The sequence below is a fragment of the Eufriesea mexicana genome, unplaced genomic scaffold (assembly GCF_001483705.2).
Source record: "Eufriesea mexicana isolate 0111107269 unplaced genomic scaffold, ASM148370v2 scaffold1596, whole genome shotgun sequence".
In the NCBI taxonomy this organism is placed as follows: domain Eukaryota; kingdom Metazoa; phylum Arthropoda; class Insecta; order Hymenoptera; family Apidae; genus Eufriesea; species Eufriesea mexicana.
The window spans coordinates 30,063-47,919 of NW_016909691.1; the positions used below are offsets into that span (position 1 = coordinate 30,063).

The 17,857-nt window shown below is 36.0% G+C and overlaps 1 protein-coding gene across 5 annotated transcripts in view; it reads right to left on the reverse strand.

The window, feature by feature from the left end:
• Nucleotides 1-1,814: 1,814 nt before the first annotated feature.
• CDase (neutral ceramidase) overlaps nucleotides 1,815-17,857 on the reverse strand; it is a 51,240-nt gene continuing 35,197 nt past the window's right edge. For all 5 annotated transcript variants that reach the window (XM_017901267.1, XM_017901268.1, XM_017901264.1 and 2 more), the window contains 8 exons: nucleotides 7,196-7,318; nucleotides 6,479-6,673; nucleotides 5,877-6,107; nucleotides 5,207-5,302; nucleotides 4,919-5,089; nucleotides 3,802-3,917; nucleotides 3,219-3,387; nucleotides 1,815-2,171 (listed from right to left, as the gene is read on the reverse strand). In XM_017901267.1, coding sequence (XP_017756756.1) covers nucleotides 2,124-2,171; nucleotides 3,219-3,387; nucleotides 3,802-3,917; nucleotides 4,919-5,089; nucleotides 5,207-5,302; nucleotides 5,877-6,107; nucleotides 6,479-6,673; nucleotides 7,196-7,318 — 1,149 coding nt within the window. In that variant the 3' untranslated portion in view covers nucleotides 1,815-2,123. The remainder of the gene's footprint in view (nucleotides 2,172-3,218; nucleotides 3,388-3,801; nucleotides 3,918-4,918; nucleotides 5,090-5,206; nucleotides 5,303-5,876; nucleotides 6,108-6,478; nucleotides 6,674-7,195; nucleotides 7,319-17,857) is intronic.

The window sequence follows — 17,857 nt, forward strand, 5'->3', positions numbered from 1 at the left end:
TATATAAATATATTAAATCTATTAATAAATTTATACCTCTAAATTATTATCCCAAATCCTTGACCAATCACCACACCTCTGTCTCACGATCTCGATATTAATCCCAGTTTCAGTACCATTTACAGAAATAATAAAATTCAGCCTATTAATGAAATCTCGATGAAAGATTCCAAGATGGAAGGTTCCATCGGAGAAAATTCCCGATATCGACTCAATTCATTTAAGAACCCAGAGTGAGGCTCTAGTTTGCATTCAGAACGAAAGATATCGAAAGATATCGAAGCTGTTTCAGTAGGATGGTATTAACTTCGACGTTTCCATGGAATTGCACTTCTCGAGATGAAATTTTCGCGTAAGATTCAGCCGAATAAATTTAATTAATTCTCCTTCCTCCCCTCCGTCGCCATCGCGACGTAAAATATACTTCCCCTCTTCCCAAAGTCCTTCGACCTTTGAAACACGAATTCACGTGTCGCGATCTCGTTTCCAGATATTCGTAATCGTTGTTTAACGCTTCGAATGCCACTTCGTCGACTATTTTTGGACAGAGATCGGTATCGCGACCTGGAATTATGTAGTTTAGGCGTGATCGTGCTCTTTTGTCCGAAATTGAGATATTATCGGCGTGTCGATCTCTGATAAACCTGACTGCAATGCCCACGGAAAAATGAAATACGTAATTCTACCAAAAATCCTCGAATTTGATAACTGTATCTTTAGACGAGATCTCTGAGGGTTTGATAAAAGAATAAAAATTACGAAGAACTTTATACTCTGTCATTTTATTGTTAATTTAATTTATTTTCAACGAAATGGCCATTTTCTCACGATAATTTTGCGATTTTCTAATTTTTATTTGAGAATTTTTTAATTTTTTCATGAGCTGCAAGCAGTGAATTATTATAACTACTGTTTGAGGGTTTTGCCTTTAACTCACTAGCGCCACCATGGTCCATATCTCCACTAAATTGTACGATCCCATTTGTGGAAGGGTGAATGGATCTGTTCGAAATTTGGAACGATGTTTAAGAACATAATCGAAGTATGAAATTCATCCGAATGTGTAGAGTAATTGCACTAACCTCGATTTTACTATAGCGAGAAGTGATCACAGATATAGTTCTGTAAATATGACGAGCTCCAGCTTCAAAGTACAAGCTGAGTTTTCGCGAAAGATCCTATTAACTTTAACACCCTCGTCGTCGCTATGGTAAAATACCGTGATCATACGTGGGTGTTGCCATAAACTGGGAAAAACTTCGTGTTATAAAACCTGGCGCTAATAGCGACCCAGAGGAACTTCGTAGGACCTACCCTCATCGCTTGCAACTACCCTCTGATTCTTTTTCGAATACATTTCCACTCCACTCTCAACTTTTCTCCTTAAGGAAGAATTTTAAATAAATCTGCAATTTTATTCGCTTGTAAAATCCAATTATACTAATTACACGAATACAAATAATAGAAAACACCATTACAAAAAGAGGACACAAAGATGAGGAAAATTTATGTATAGGTAATATTTAATACGAAAATTTAGATATACGAATAATAATTATATCATAATTACATTATATATTATCTAATATATTATAATATATTAATAATTATTACAATACTTAATATTTATATTCATAGTAATATTTAATACCGATTACAATCACTGATCAATTTTACACGTTTCACATATGATATATTATAATCTTAATTACATAAATAATACCGTAACTAACAATTAATTATTCTAACGCTAATGTAAGTAAATAAATCACACGTACGATTCTATAAATTATCCTTTTATTCTCTATCGCGTTGGACAGTTAATGTACACGATGCAAATTACCACGGTCTAAAGCACGGTGGTTTAATAATGAGCCTTAATCAAGATTAAATTACGCTCTAACGGTTATTGCTACTACGTTTTAAGGAGATCACACGTCGATAAAATATAATACAACACTGTACAATAAAAAAGAGGGAAAAATAAAAGAATTACGAAGAAGAAGGAGAGTGTACGAGGTATCCCGTGTTATCTTATGGCCTTCACAGCTGAATTATGGCCAGATTCAGTCAGTGAATTAAGCGTAGGCATTTCATTCGGGACCAAGAATATCACGGCTTGGTTATTCATAGTAACGTCGCCTGCAAGCCTTTGGCCGCGTGGTTATAACCTGAAATGATCAATAGAAAATGTCACGTGACTGCCTATGGTGCCTGTAAGAACGGTAGATAGGATCTCGGGCTGTTGGAAATGTCACCGATCCGTTGGCTCTGATGGCACGTTAGGAGAAGCTTGTTAAAAATCTGGAAATTACGGTGGAAGGCTGCGAGGGTGATAAGGTAAATTTTTATGCTTCGTTTAGAAGCTACGAAAAGTTCTCAATGTAATTCGGCTATTTGTGTAAAAATAAAAATGTTGTAAAATTTTGATAAATTGGTCTGATTAAGATTTTTATGGTATACTGGATTACTGGATTGTGCTTTTAATGAAAGAAAAGTTCAGAAATTAATTTAAAAGATAGCTATGTATATTACCATTAATATATAGTATTAATATTATTAATAATTACTGATGTAAATATTGCTATTAATTTTTATTACTTATTAATCTTAATTTTATTATTTATTAATCTTGGATCGAGATTAAAGTAATTAATTCTGGACTAGAACAATTTTATTTATTTTATTACCCATAACTAAACTTTGATTCACTATTAATTTAAGATCAGTTAACTCAAAATTAAGCCTACCTTATCTAGAAATAATTTTTTAAATCCATTAACTTCATTTCCACGGGAAAATTAATTTTAATTAAATTCCTAATTAAAAGAATTCTAGTAGAAGAAAGAGATCCTCAAATTGTAAAAGTTGTTGCCTCAAACAATTACCAGCAAATAAAATGAAACTTCTAAATTAAATAAAAAATTTACAAACGTCTAAAAGAAAAAAAAAATATTTTAGGAAATGGCGTTCTAAAAATGACGTTTTAAGAAGATTAAAAATTCAAGAAAAAGATGAATGTTTCTTATCCAGAAAATATAAAAATATAAATATATATTTTCCATTATGAGAAATAGATATATATGTATACAGGAATATATATATTTATATTTTTATATGAGAATAGGCATATGTATATCTTTGTACAGGAATATACATAAGTATATCTAGATGAAGGAAAAGATTTTGGATATTAAAAACCAGTTTCTTCAATTTACCTGGAAGTGGTTTGATACGCCGTAGTAAGGGAAGACGCCACCAAGGATATAACGGTAGTAGCCGTTGTGTCTGATACGATATTCACCGTCTTTGATGTCCTCAGGGACCTGCCACGTAATGATCACTTGACTCGCACCAAGGATCACCGACGTCCTTTGCCATTCGAACCTGTATCAACGACACACCAGACAGAGGTAAAATATCGTTATGATTTGTCTACCTGATAGCTGGTTTTATGCCTGATCTCGTACTCCTAGCTGATCGATACTCCTATTATAGTCTTGCATTCCAATTTTTCGACATTAATCTCCAAAGAAAATTCTTCTAAAATTTTTTAAAGAATTTTTTAAGCAATTTTCCAAGCATTTCGTAAGTAATTTTGTCCTTATTAATACAAATTATTTAAAGTAACATTTTTTCAAGTAAATTTACACGTATCACGACACTTAGAAGTTAATTTCCAAAATTTATTTGTACAATAAAAATTTATTCTACGTAATTTATTCCTTTTACGAAAAATTGTTCTATTCGTCGATTCGAGGATTTAAATCATAGATCAAGAAATAGGGATAGTGTACTCACTTAGTCTCCCAACTGGCATCATTGGCAACTGGTATCCATACTTCATCCTCAGCGAGCTTCTCGATGGTCAGGAACGAGCTCTCAGTCATCAGGTTGTTGCGTGGGTGGCCAGAAACCTGGTGAAAATACGAGCAGATTTATGGCAAACGATAGTCATAAAATTTTCGCTCTTCTTCTGCCTTCGTGAATAACAAGTTTACACGACGAATGAATTATAAATCGTCGAATTTGAAAATAGTCGAGAACTGCACGTGTGCACGAGGCATAAAGAATTTATGTTACAGTTAAATTTGGAATTTTGTGAAACGCAGAATCCACGACACTCCATGATTTTAGAAAATTGTTATAGTTCGCAGAATAACAAAGAAAGAAACGAAAAAGACTTCCTACAGGGAAAGAAACTTTTAAGACGATTAGTTAGCATAAGCAGGTTAAAAGATGTTCCCTGTGAGAAATCGATTTGTATTTGGTTTGGGGATGAATTTGTGGTTATTTATGAAAGTACTCTAGCATTTCCTGAGATGTGCATTTATTGCAAACGTAGATCATTCGGTTTGTTAAATGGACCGGGAACCTGTACGTCGCCATTTTGAATATGGCATCGCACGCTCCGTTCAAATTCCATTATAGGATGCTACGTAACGTGTATGAATCGATGTACGGTTATCATTCCTTCGATCTAACTGGGTCATGGTTGCCTTCCTGCTTCTATTCGATTAATGCACTTTAATTATTACACATCAAAGCACACGAAACATTTTATTTATTGGAAGACTATAAAATAAAAGTATAAGTCACATTTTTCTTTTTATATAAATTCAAAATTTACTACAAATTGATAAATTTAATTTATGAAACACGTGTTTTGACCTTTTTGAAAATTAAATAAAAAGAAAATTTATTATTACGATAGGTAGTTTTCTATAAAATTTCATGGAGTTCTTATTTCTGAAAGTTTTATATTTTTAAACCTAAGAAATTTTGTTTTCCCACTGTGAGATGGCAGAATATTATTTTTTCACCACCAAGTGATATAAAAATTGGAAAAGTGACAAGGATAGATTCATATTTCCTCTTTTCTTTTTGGCTGGTTTGCATTTGTTATTAGCATACTCACAAATACTGCAGTGACGATGTCACCTGGTCTTGCATATTTCTGGGGCTGTTTGATGCAGTCACCGAAATTCTTGTTCCATTTCGGAGTATCATAGAGAACAGGTGTGACAAACGAGAGAAGATTCTCGCGTCTCAAATCTGGAGGTGTTGGGCCAGGCTCAATGTCCTTTTTCTAAATCCAAATCGAAATTAAAATTATGAAAACGCTTGATTTTCGTCTGGAATTTCCTCGAAGGAAAATTACGATATTTTTTAGAGAGAGAGAAACAGGTTTTGGTGGTGTACTCACAAGTATGGCAGCTGTCGTGAGTTCTTGGTACTGTTTTAAATAAATCGTGAGCGTATGAGGTCCAAATATGGTCGACGCACCTTCGTATCTTTGGAGCTGAAAAATTAGATCACGAAATTGTTACGAATTATTTAAACAAATTAATTTATACTCAATATACGATGCAAATAAAATTTTATTATCCTTACAATTTTCACTATAACGTCTAAATATAATTTAAGATGTTCAAATTATATTTTTATATTTTTTATATCATATTTTGTCACAAATTTTTGTTTAACTCTCATTTGAGTTGTTCACTGCACAAATCGATTAACTTCATTTTTTGAAAAATCTTAAATATAAATAATTAGGACTATACCAAGTGCTTTAACACTTAAATTTATCTATAATATTTAATTTATCTATAATATTTAATTTATCTATAATATTCCAAATCTATTATCTATAATAACACCAAAATATAGATCACCCCAATTTTCACAAACCTAATCCAAAGTTTAATAAATATATCCAGTAAGTTCTTTTGTTCTCAATGTTTATCGGAAACGAAATAATTCCGTCTGCTTTCCAAACGATTGTAGTGGAGGATCGTGACGTAACAGGGGATAGAAAGATTATTCTAAAAACGTCGGAAGGAAGCGAACGGTAAGAATGATCTACGATTTACTTGATATTCCTCCGGCGTAGTGACGTAATCGCTGTAAGTATTGCAGAGACCGGCGATTATAACGGAGGTTTCGTCGTCGGACGCATCATTCATGACCCTTTTGATAGCCTCTCGCAATCTTCTTCCGGACATTGTTGTGAATTCTCCCGGTACACCGGCAATGACAACGTTTCCGATCAGCGCCACCTGTGTGGACACGATTTTCGGCTGCCATTCGTACGGAAGATTCATCTGAAAAACATCGAAATAAATCATAAATAAACAAACCAATCTAACGAACTTATCTCGAAAATCAACATTCATTTAAAAATAAAAGAAATAAAAGAACAATATTTCAATTATTATCTTTAAAAAAAAAAAAAAAGAAAATATTCCAAATTAAACTAGGCTTAGGGAGTGCAGAGAATTGTAAGATACAAGATCCAAGTGAAAAATGAGAAATAATAAATTAATTGTTTGATCATTTTATTTATTTGTAATTATGGAGATTAGAAATTGTTTAGAAATAGTTGGTGTCTCAGTGAAGATAATTTTCAAAGTTTCTCTGTGATTATTTTCTATATTTTCTATGCAACTATGTCTCACAATCAGTGTGAACTTACATGTCCAGTGGCAAGCAGAATCGGCTTGGCGCCATGACACTTTATGTCTTCGGACGTAGGGGCCGCTAGTAGGTTCCTAACCGCGTTCCACATTGGGTTCGCGGTGGTTGTGCCCTGCTTGAACGAGAATGATCCTGGCCCGTCGATCGTTCCAGCTGCAAAGCTGTACCCCATTGCTGGTTCACACCCGTGAACCTAATATAACATTTCCTTAATAATAAATATTCCATAACCTCTAAATCTATTTTCCTTTTTTATTTTTTCAATATATAACAATTTTCCTAATCTACTAAACATAACCAAATACTAATTGGAATTATTTACTGTGCACCAAAAATTGTTCACAATTTAGATGATTATCATATTACGTTAAAAATATGAATATTATTTTGGGACCAATCCAATACTTTCTAATATACCTAAAAATCTATAAATCAAAATATATTATTTAATAAAACTGTTTCTCAATCAAAATTATTACTATTTTATATTAAAAACGTTAATATTGTTTTGGAACTAATCCAATACTTCGTGTTTTTAATTTACCGAATTAAATCACTATAGCAATAAAATAATTTTCAATTCCCCTTAGGTATTATTCGAAGCTTCTATCCTGAATTAAATATTTTCCAAAATATTTTTCTCAATATTCCTCCACTTTTGGAAAAATCAATTAAATACGATATGAAAATTGGCGGGATAGAAAATTCTTCTTACGGTTTCGGTCTTCTGTGTGGTCTCGTTGTAGTATTCGGCCGTCTGTTCCACCATGTTCACGTAGCGATGCACCACGCGGAGGGGCCCGATCACTTCCCTGCGCTTCCCGTCCTGCCATAAACGCTGCAATCACCAAGCAACGGAACACGGCTATAGAATCGCGATACGGGCAACAGAACGAAACGCAGGTACAAGCCAGGCACGCATGAAACGTATCCGCCTCGCTGGCTATGAACTGTTCTCTCATTTCTGCTTCTATCATGCTAATACCGCAGCTCTCGAAACCGACCCTCGTTCGACCGCGTCACGGCTAAAGAGCATGCGAATGTACCTTGGTTATCATTTTCTCGATACCCTTCCTCTATTCTTCACTGCAAATCAAACGCGTATCGAGTTGATATAGCAAATCATAGGAAATAAGAAGCTAGGGAAATTTTTGGATAAAAAAATATCAAAATAAAAACTGAACCATGCGAATGTACCTTGATTATCATTTTCTCGATACCCTTCCTCTATTCATCACTGCGAATCAAACGCGTATTGAGTTGATATAGCAAATCATAGGAAATAAGAAGCTAGGGAAATTTTTGGATAAAAAAATACCAAAATGAAAACTGAAAATGATTGTTCCACTCTGATAAGCTGATAAATAAAATTGCACTATATATATTTCCAGATATCGATATCACCCTCAAACACTCGCCCTATTTCCCCCCATTAGTCAAATTCTCAAAAATCATCCATCCAGATACACCTCACCCTTATTTTCAACAGCCAGAGTGCATTGTAAAAGAATTTACGACAATATATATCGTCAATGAAGCGCAAAGCCTATTCAAAAAATCGCAAACTATATTAAAAGTAATTTATTTCACGAATAATTATAAGAAAAGCTAATTGCAATCGTCTAGGCAAGATCTGGAAATATCTAAAGTGATCACAGGCTATAAGGGGCCCAAATGGAGATAAAATGTCGTCCAATTTGTAAACGCGGTCGTCAAGCTCCAACTTGGAACGTGTCATCCAATTCGAAGGCAAATCCCACCTAGTTCATTCGTCCTAATTCCCTAGGATTCCAAACCACCCTTCGCTCCCTTTCTCCGTCGTATTCACCCCAGAAGATCGCTCCCCCTTTTACGTTCCGTGGACCCTCTATCTCTGGGTTCTATGCACAACGTGTCGCTGGATATCTCGGATCTCATCTCCGTGCACACGCAACCTTGCCTTCCGCCACTTTCCCTCGGTCAGGAAACATGGCGCGCGGTACCACGTGTGCTCACTAGCGCTACCTAGCATGCGCGCGCACGCGGTCAAGAACACGCCGGACCAAGGAAGCTTATTAACGCATGGCGATTCGCGCGGCTGACGCACGGACCGAGGAAATAGCCGACGATTAATGTCAAGGGACCGGTTCTGTTTGATTTCCTATAGGGAGCTTGGATCAGGAAACTCAGTGTTTCGTTGTGTGAGTCGGTTAGATGAAGCAAGTCGGCTGCGAGGGTTGTTGATCCGTTGAATGATTTTGGGCGGGTGTAGCGAGCGTGCGAATGATCCTATAGGGTTATTTACGAAGGGAAAATGGGTGGGATTGATTGGAATGAATGTAGGGGTTTATCGATGATAACTTATTTATTTGAGAGGGATTTTCTTGGGTTGTGAAAATTGTTGTAGTAAAAACTAAATAGTAAAGAAAACTCTACATCCTAGCGAATTGGGGGCGATCTTTTCCTGCGTTTTGTCGTTTGTCTTTCGTTTTCTGGAGACGTCTTGTGACCTACGTGGCCCTAAACTGGCCAGTTCTAACCATTTGCCCGTTTAATAAAGATCTATACAGTTTTTCCACCGTTTCCACTGACTACTGTTCCTTTGCGTCATAACCTCTTGACAAAAATAATTATATGGAAATTATGCGACGTCTTAAATTCCTGAGAATATTTATAACGACCTGATTTTGAATTAAGAAATTTAATAAAATTATTTCAGTGTGAGGTTCTGAGAATAATTGAATAATAATGATTTATAAAATTTAAAATAAGTAATACTAGTGAAAATGATGCAATGGTTTGAATATTTTGATTTACCATGATCTGATTTTCGATTGAGAAATTGATTAAAAATTCTTTTATTTGGAAATTATATGGAAATGATATTTTTAACGATGATGGAATCAATTATAAAATTATTTTCGTGTGGTTTTCGAGGTCGAGAACCCCGAACGTGACAATAATATCGAAAAGCGGATCAGACAATCGTCCATCAATACAGATGGCGCTGCTAACCTGATTTAATCAATGGGTATCCCCTGGTGCGAAACTTGCATGCTCGTTATATCATCTCGTCGACAGCCTCTATTAATATATCGGTAAATCCTGTTTCTCATGGATCTCGATCAATTATCGACATTTTGACACGTGCTTCCATTGACCCAGTTCGAGTCATCGATCTTCCTCGATCATCTCATTCTCGAATTTACCCTAAATATTATTCCCACTAACTCTATTATTTTTGGAAAAATCATAAAGCAAGAATTTTGAAGTAAAAAGAAAATTGAAATAAAAATTATTCGAGGAAAAAAAAATTCGTAATTTAACTTTAATTTATAAATTCAAACAAATAATTAAAATAAAAATATCATTTGATATATAATATTTACAAAATAAATTTTTTACTTAAATAAATTTTTGTTCAAATTCTTGGTCATACGAGGGTATTATAGTTCTACGAAATTACTATAGAAACTAGAGTCTATTTTGTCCCTGATTATCTCGAACATGCTTCATTTGCAAACTACACAATATCTTCTGTTCCCTCGGCACAATGACCCTTATAATTGTTATCTAAATTCCAACAGGAAGTAGAACTAGAATTTCCGGCCAGCATTCACTGGATGAGGCAACAAGTGGATGTGGCATATCTCTTCTCATTACCAAATAACCTAATAATAAGCAGCGGATAATTAAACAGCGGCAAACGAGTAATTAGAATTTTCCTTTTCGTTCCATTGAAAATTTCCGCTGTTTTCACATCAGTAGTCGAAACGTGTTTGCGGAATATCTAATCGTCGTTAATTATTTCAGTGAATTTTTTTCTTTTTTGTATTCACAGAAACACTTGATGCATCGGTAATGAAGTGGGAGCTGAGGAGTTGTTGCGTTCACACGCGTTACAGTTACATTATACTAGAATGACTTAAGCCTTCCTTCGATCGACATTGAACCATTTACCGTGTTTTCCACTCGCGGTAAAGAGATGCGAATAGATAGGTTTCTTGGAAGAAATCGCCGGTGTTTCATTTGACGATGATGGATCCTTGAAGGCTCGAGAGTTCCGCTTCCGATTTGGAGTTGTATCAAGTGAAACGTTCGTGGAATATCGAGTAGTCGTAGAAAGAAGAGATACGTGTATGAGCATTCGAAGTGGATAATATAGACAGAAGAGCGAATATGAGCTTTCGAAGAATTCTAACTTTTTTATTTGAAAGTTGGAAGATTTAAAAGTACAGAAGTTTGAGAATTTGTAAAATTGGGATTTCAAAAATTTGGGAGTTTGGGAATTTAGAAATTTGGGATTTCAAAAATTTGAGAAATTGGGAATTTGGGAGTTTAGGAATTTAGAAATTTGATAGCTTGGGAGTTTGGGAATTTGGGAATTTAGGTATAGAGAAATTTGGAAAATTTGGGAATTCAGAAACTATAAAATTTGAAATTTGGGAACTTGGAACCTTGGAACTTTGGGAATTTGGGAATTTAGAAATATAGAAGTTCCGAAATTTGAAAATTGGGAATTTAGAAATGTAGGAATTTGGAACCTTGGGACTTTGGAAATTTGGGAACTTAGAAATATAGAAATTTAGAAATTTAAAAGTTCCGAAATTTGAAAATTGGAAATTTAGAAATACAGAAATTTGGAAATTTGCAAACCTCGAAATTCCCTATTAAAAAATTGCAAAACTTATTAAACAGTCCCAAATATATTTTATAAACCGAATAAACACTCTTAGAATCCCATCTCCCCCAATACCAAAAATTACCAAAATAAAAATACCAATTTCACGACTCCTCAACTCGATATAGCGTAATCCCCTAAATTATCACCAAGCGTGTACCAACTTCCCGAAACGAAGAAACGTAGAACCCAAACATTTTTACCTCGGTTCCCGTAGACTTAGACTAGGGTAACAGGTATGCTAACACCTTTCGTCGTGGCTAGACGTGTGAAAAGATAAAACAGCAGCGTGATTCACGAGCGAGTGGAAAGAAAAAAGTGTCGGTCTCTCGAGGAAGGAACGGCGACGCCGTCCTTGCGAGCGTCGAGCGTGAATCGTGTGTCTCGTGAGTCGCAAAGTCGAAGGGTGTGGCGTTTTCTGGGAAGGATCACACAGGGGCACCTAACAGAAGCCACGTGACCTCGTTAGTTCCCTAGTTTCCCACTGCACGTCGAACCGATGTCCCCTGTGTGTGATCTCGAAACCGTTTTCGTTATATATCGCGTGACATCGTGATTTCTGCTACTTCCAACTCTTTCGACACTTCAATACCTCACAGTCATTCCTTCAATCATTAAAAAAAAAATTACTTTCAATTTCCTATTATATTATTTTTAATATTCGTCTACTGCAATTTTGAGGTTATCTTCTGAAGCTAGTATCTTTCCAAGTATCGTGTAATATAGTGATTTTTGGTATATCTATATTTATTAATAGTTAACCAAAATTCTTTTAATTTTCTTTTCATTTGTATTTTCAAATTCCCATCGATATCATTTTAATCATTATCGGAATTAATTTTGTTATGCATCGCGTAATATAGGGATTTCTAGGGTTTTTAATATCTTCGGTATCTATATGTAGATGTGATACTTAAGTATTGGTAATTTAAAAAATATTTGATTTTAATTTTCGTCGATATTATCGTCGATTGAGATATACCTATATTTCTGGTGAATTTAGGAAATTTTAGTTACTTTCAGTGAAGAGTCCTCGTTGATGTACCGTCGCCATGTTATGCGAATGTCTAGGCTATAATCATCAGCGTATCTCGCCGTTCCAATTTCGAATTTCAACACCTTCTCAATCCTCTGTTACGCCTTCACCGGCAAATTAATGGCGGAGAAGAATAATGGAGTTAATAGGAAATGGAACTAGTACGCTTCCTGTTGTTCGCTGTCTGCACGTTCGCGAAAAGAGTGTACCGTGGCCGCGAATACATTTATGACAATGAATATACGAACCTTCCGGTCTCTTCATAATCTGGTACAAATTAAAAATCATCATAAATTAATTGAACCTATATTTTCATATACCATAACCTCAATATACCGAAGAAATAAATTCATATTTATTAAATTTCTATTTTAAGGAGTAATCCTATTTATTCGACACAGGTCACGATTTTTAATCTTAAGTATATATTTCTTAATAATTAATTTTACAATTTTTAATCGGCATTTACAATCTTTTCGTTGTAGTCTAACTAAAATTATAATGATTATTCGTAGAAAATTTATTAGTTAAAAATTATCATTAATAAAAATATAGCAACAAAAATTATTGCAATTAAAATTTGTCAATTAAAAATTGCTATTAATAAGAATTTACTAACTCAAAGTCTATCTATTATTAATTATTATCGAATCCCAACAGTAAACAACTCCTATTTCTTCCACAAACTCTTGAAATTTGAAACCTAACCTATATTAAATATATTTCCCGTTCCCAACGTCTCTCTAATCCTTCCATTCCAAACTCCAATCAATTCAACCCCACGACGAAATAACTTTAACATTCTCCTCTTGTGCAAGTTGCTCGATGGGGCGTTGTCGAGCCACGAATAAACGGGCAGACAAGCTGAGCCGAAGAGGTATAGAGGAAAAAATGGCAGCGACAGAGCCGGCATGGCGATCCACGTGTTTACACGTTCCTGTTCCCACGTCTGTTGGGACAGGGCTTTGCAATCGTTTGCTATCTAGGCCTCATTATACTGTTTATCTCGAATCTCCAGAGACACGATTCTGCTTCCGCGGATGAAAAGCTTTTGCCCGCGAAAAGCCCGCACATGTTGAGGTTATGTTCGAGTTTGTCAACGCTCTGGGAGGTTATCTCGTGCGAGCAATTACAGATGGTTTAATAAGTAAATACATAGGTACAGACGTCTGTGTATCTTTAAAATTTTATAATTTTTAAATTTCCACTTTTTCGTGATAAAATTCTTAGTGTCTCTTTAAAATTTTTTAATTTTTTAATTTTTTAATTTTTGCTTTTTCTCGTCCGAATTTTTATTACTTTTATTGAACAATTCTTTATGTAATCATTGATGATTAATCCTGATTTATTCATGCAAGATGCACATTATAATAATTTATTGATTTCTATGATTGTCCAAAGGTTCGTGTGATAATGAATTCAACGTCAAGGGTGATATTAATAATTGAATAATACGTATTGCATGTGGTATGTTTAAAAAGAAGATATACTTGAGAGACACACATAGGAAATGAGTTAATGGTTTGAAAGATCGGGAATATTTTTCCGCGATATGGTAATTTTAAAGAGAAGATATAGCCATAATGAAATTTCTTCACCCACTTGATCACGAATTACGACAAGGAATAATATCCCATTGTTGAAACGAGATTGCACGGTATCCCATGCAACGGCGAAACAACCGAAAAAAAAGGAAAGCGACATTCACGAGCGTTAAATTCGTCGATTTCCTCTGACTTTCCTGAAATTATAACGCTTGCAAATTGAGACATGACTCATCCGGAAGTTGCGCGAGGCCCACGTTAGTCGCAAAATCGCTCGTAAATTCGGCGTTACAAAATCGGATTATCGGGCCACGTGTTCGCTGATCTCGTTTCTCAGTTTCGTTCGTTAATTTGCGTAACTTTCGCCATATATCCGTGTTACCCATGAATTACCCTTTAATAAGACACGAGATGTGTCGCGCATAACTGCGTCCATTTTCGGACTCACGAAGTTTCTCCATTTTAATCTCCTTTAATCAATTTTCATATTTAATTACCTCTATTTTAACGAATGTTGCAATTTTAATACTAATCCCCTTCTCTCTATATATATATTCCGTTCAAACATCCCTAAAAATCACGAATCTATCGATATTTATTACCTAGAAGTCGAAAATGGCGGCTTGTACCAGCCATCGCCATATTATGGAGAAATTTTATTATTATTATTATTATTTTATTTTTATTATTATTCAGAAAGCACGTGCAAAATGACAGAGATCACAGAAAAAAGAAAATGGCGTATTCCATTGATCTACTCCATGTCAAACATCATAAAGGAAGCAAATAGGATGAGGAAGATAGCGGAAGAAATGAAAGATGGCGGCCTCTATCAAGCTTGTCTATGTTCAACGACAGTAAGAAAGCAGACGCGAAAAGGAAGAGAGCAGAGGAAAAAGGGGAAAAGAAATCGAAAATGGCAGCTTCCTCCTAAGTTACGACACAGTTATTCAACCGTGCAAGTTTCACTCTCGTTCGCCCCGGAACACGTGGCGTGAAATCGAAATGCGGCCGCGCTAACTATTCCAAGTTCCGTTACCCGTCGTCCTACTGCTCTGGAATGACAAGCGCATCTGTCCCTTACTCGTGTCTAGCTTCGGGAAAAGTTACTGCGACGAACGCTGTTCGTCGTTCCTGCCAAGTGTTACGTTTCGCGAAATGGCGAAGAGACACCGCGTAATGTCTACTAATCTAACGTTGTCGATCTTCCCCTCCCTCGTACAGCCAACAGAACGATCGTTTGCATGGTGCACCTGGACGAAAGTTGAATGGACTCGTTACCTCAACGTTGATTCAGTTTTGTGGGAACAATTTGTCCCTGGAGGCTCGAGTGCAGTTCTTTTTAGGATTTTCCAGAGTCTCGTGATGATTTGGGGTATCTGTTTTCAATTTTGGGTGCGTGTCATGGAATTGAGGCGATAAAATTGTAGAGAGCCGCAGATCCTGAAGATTCTAAGGTTCTGTGGAGCCTAGGACTCTAAAGATCCTAAAATCCTAAAGATCCTAAGGTCCTAAAAAGCCTAGGATCCTAAAAATCCTAATATTCTAAAGATCCGAAAGCTCTAAAGAGCCTAGGATCCTAAAGATTCTAAAATCCTAAAGATCCTAAGATCCCAAAGAGCCTAGGATCCTAAAGATCCTAAGATCCCAAACTGCCAAGGATCCTAAAGATCCTAAGGTCCCAAGGAGCCTAAGATCCTAAAAATCCTAATATCCTAAAGATCCAAAGGCCCTAAAGAGCCTACGATCCTAAAGATCTTAAAATCCTAAAGATCCTAAGATCCCAAAGAGCCTAGGATCCTAAAGATCCTAAGGTCCCAAAAAGCCTAGGACCCTAAAAATCCTAATATCCTAAAGATCCAAAGGCCCTAAAGAGCCTACGATCCTAAAGATCTTAAAATCCTAAAGATCCTAAGGTCCCAAAGAACCTAGGATCCTAAAGATCCTAAAATCCTAAAGAAAGAGCCTAGGATTCTAAAGACCCTAAAATCCTAAAGAGCCTAGGGTCCTAAAGATCCTAAGATTTTTAATATTCTAGGGTCCTAAAGAGCCTAGGATTCTAAAGATCCTAAAATCTTAAAGATTCTAAAATCCTAAAGATCCTAAAATCCTAAAGATCCTAAAATCCTAAAGATCCTAAGGTCCTAAAGAGCCTAGGATCCTAAAGACCCTAAAATCCTAAAGATCCTAAGGTCCCAAAGAGCCTAGGATCCTAAAGACTCTAAAGGTACTAAGATCCTAAAGATCCTAAGATTCTAGGTAAAGATTTTGAATATTTATGAGGTTATGACGCAAAATTCTTTCACGAGATAAGACAATCTCTTCAGCTGAACTCTGACGCACTCTGCATATGTGTCAAGTTGCAATTGGGTTCACCGAGTGTGACCTCACTCGAGCAAGGCCTAGCTTCTGTAAACGTTGAGTGCATTGGGGTGTGCCAAGGATACGTCGAGACATTTCTTCCCCACGTTTCGCGAAGTTCTCACAGTATTGTATTGAAATGCCGCTCGTAAACAATGAGTTGCATCACAACGATGTCCAAGTGACAGAGGCGAGACAGCAGGAGAGCAAAGAGCCGAGGAAGTGCACTGAAGAGCTCTAGAGTACGAGCCTCTGGGACATATAATCTGAGACACATACTCTGCTTGATAAATAGGTACAAGTCTAACTTAGAAAATATGTACAATAAAATTTCTGGTTGAATGACGATTACTTTTACAATTGGATATTTCAATTTTCTTGACTTTTCGTCACTGATCTACAAATGAAGTTACTATTAATAAACAATAATTAAATATTTAGATCGATTATTAATTATGTTATAGCACTTTTGGCTGAACTTCCGTCAGATTACCAGGAGCCCACGTACGATATGGTTCCCCTTATCCCGATAACGCGAATACGTGTTGAATATTGCATGAATATTGATCCTATCCTGATATACCCCAGTTATGAATTATTTTGCAATATCACGGGTGAGAAGGGTAGAAATATTGATTTAAGTAAGACACAGTTATTAAGATTATCGATGAGTCTACGGGATCCTATGGGTACACCAATTGGGAATATCTTTATCTCTTATTTTATAAGGGAAAATATTCGCAAAGGGACATTAGATTTCCCAATCTCAAACTCCTTCAAACATTCGCAATATTGTCTCGAATCGTCCCAATTATATTAATCATAAACCTATTACTAATCAATCTTCTCCAACAGGGAATACATTTACCAGAAAAATCCACTATAAATCATTCCTAACCTGTCTAACGCAAAATCACTAAATCCCCTAAGTTTTACGACACTGTGCAAAAGGAAAAACTATTATTCAAAACGAACCCTCGATATATAACGTACTTTATATTTTATACCATCAAAACCGACTACACCTTTCAATTACATAACCTCGTCTCACACCACACACAAGGCATGAAAGCATCGAACCCATGTAAATCTCTCGGCAGACCCCAAACATAACCTTTTTCCTCGCGTAAAAACCTCGAGAACTCTTATAGAGTAAAACTCGATCGTATCTCCTATCAGAGATCACCCTGAACCGGAAATTGGTCGCAGAAAACGGCCACGACACCGTGGGAGTGCGCGATCTTTTTCCGCGATCGGACGATCTGCCATTTCGACTCCGCCGGCAGTACTAAGCAGCGCCACCACGCGAACGCGGCGGCCGGCGCAAGTAAATCGTGGCGGCGCGTCAACGACGTGTCCGTGCGCTTCGACATTACGGTCACGAGCCAACCTTTCACGGTTTCACGGCTGTTAGAAGCGTAACACGCCGGGGACGAGTTCTGGGCCTCTTCCAGCTTCGAGACAGTCGATGGACTCTGGCTTTACAATCGGACGGGAAATAACTGCTTTCACTTCTGTTCGACGGTGTCTCGTGACAAATATTAGACACACCTCTACGTGTGGGAACATTGAATGAGTATGTTTCGTTTTGGAACTGCTCCATAAAGAATTGATTTCTCTCCTTTTCTCTTTAAAATTGCCAACTCTTCCTATTTTAATGATTATATTTTATTTTTGATGCTTTATTTATTGAAATATATTACGGGCAAGTGGATATATTATTTTTCACGTGCTAATAAGGAAGAACAATGCAAAAAGGCGGGAAAGCAGTCTGAA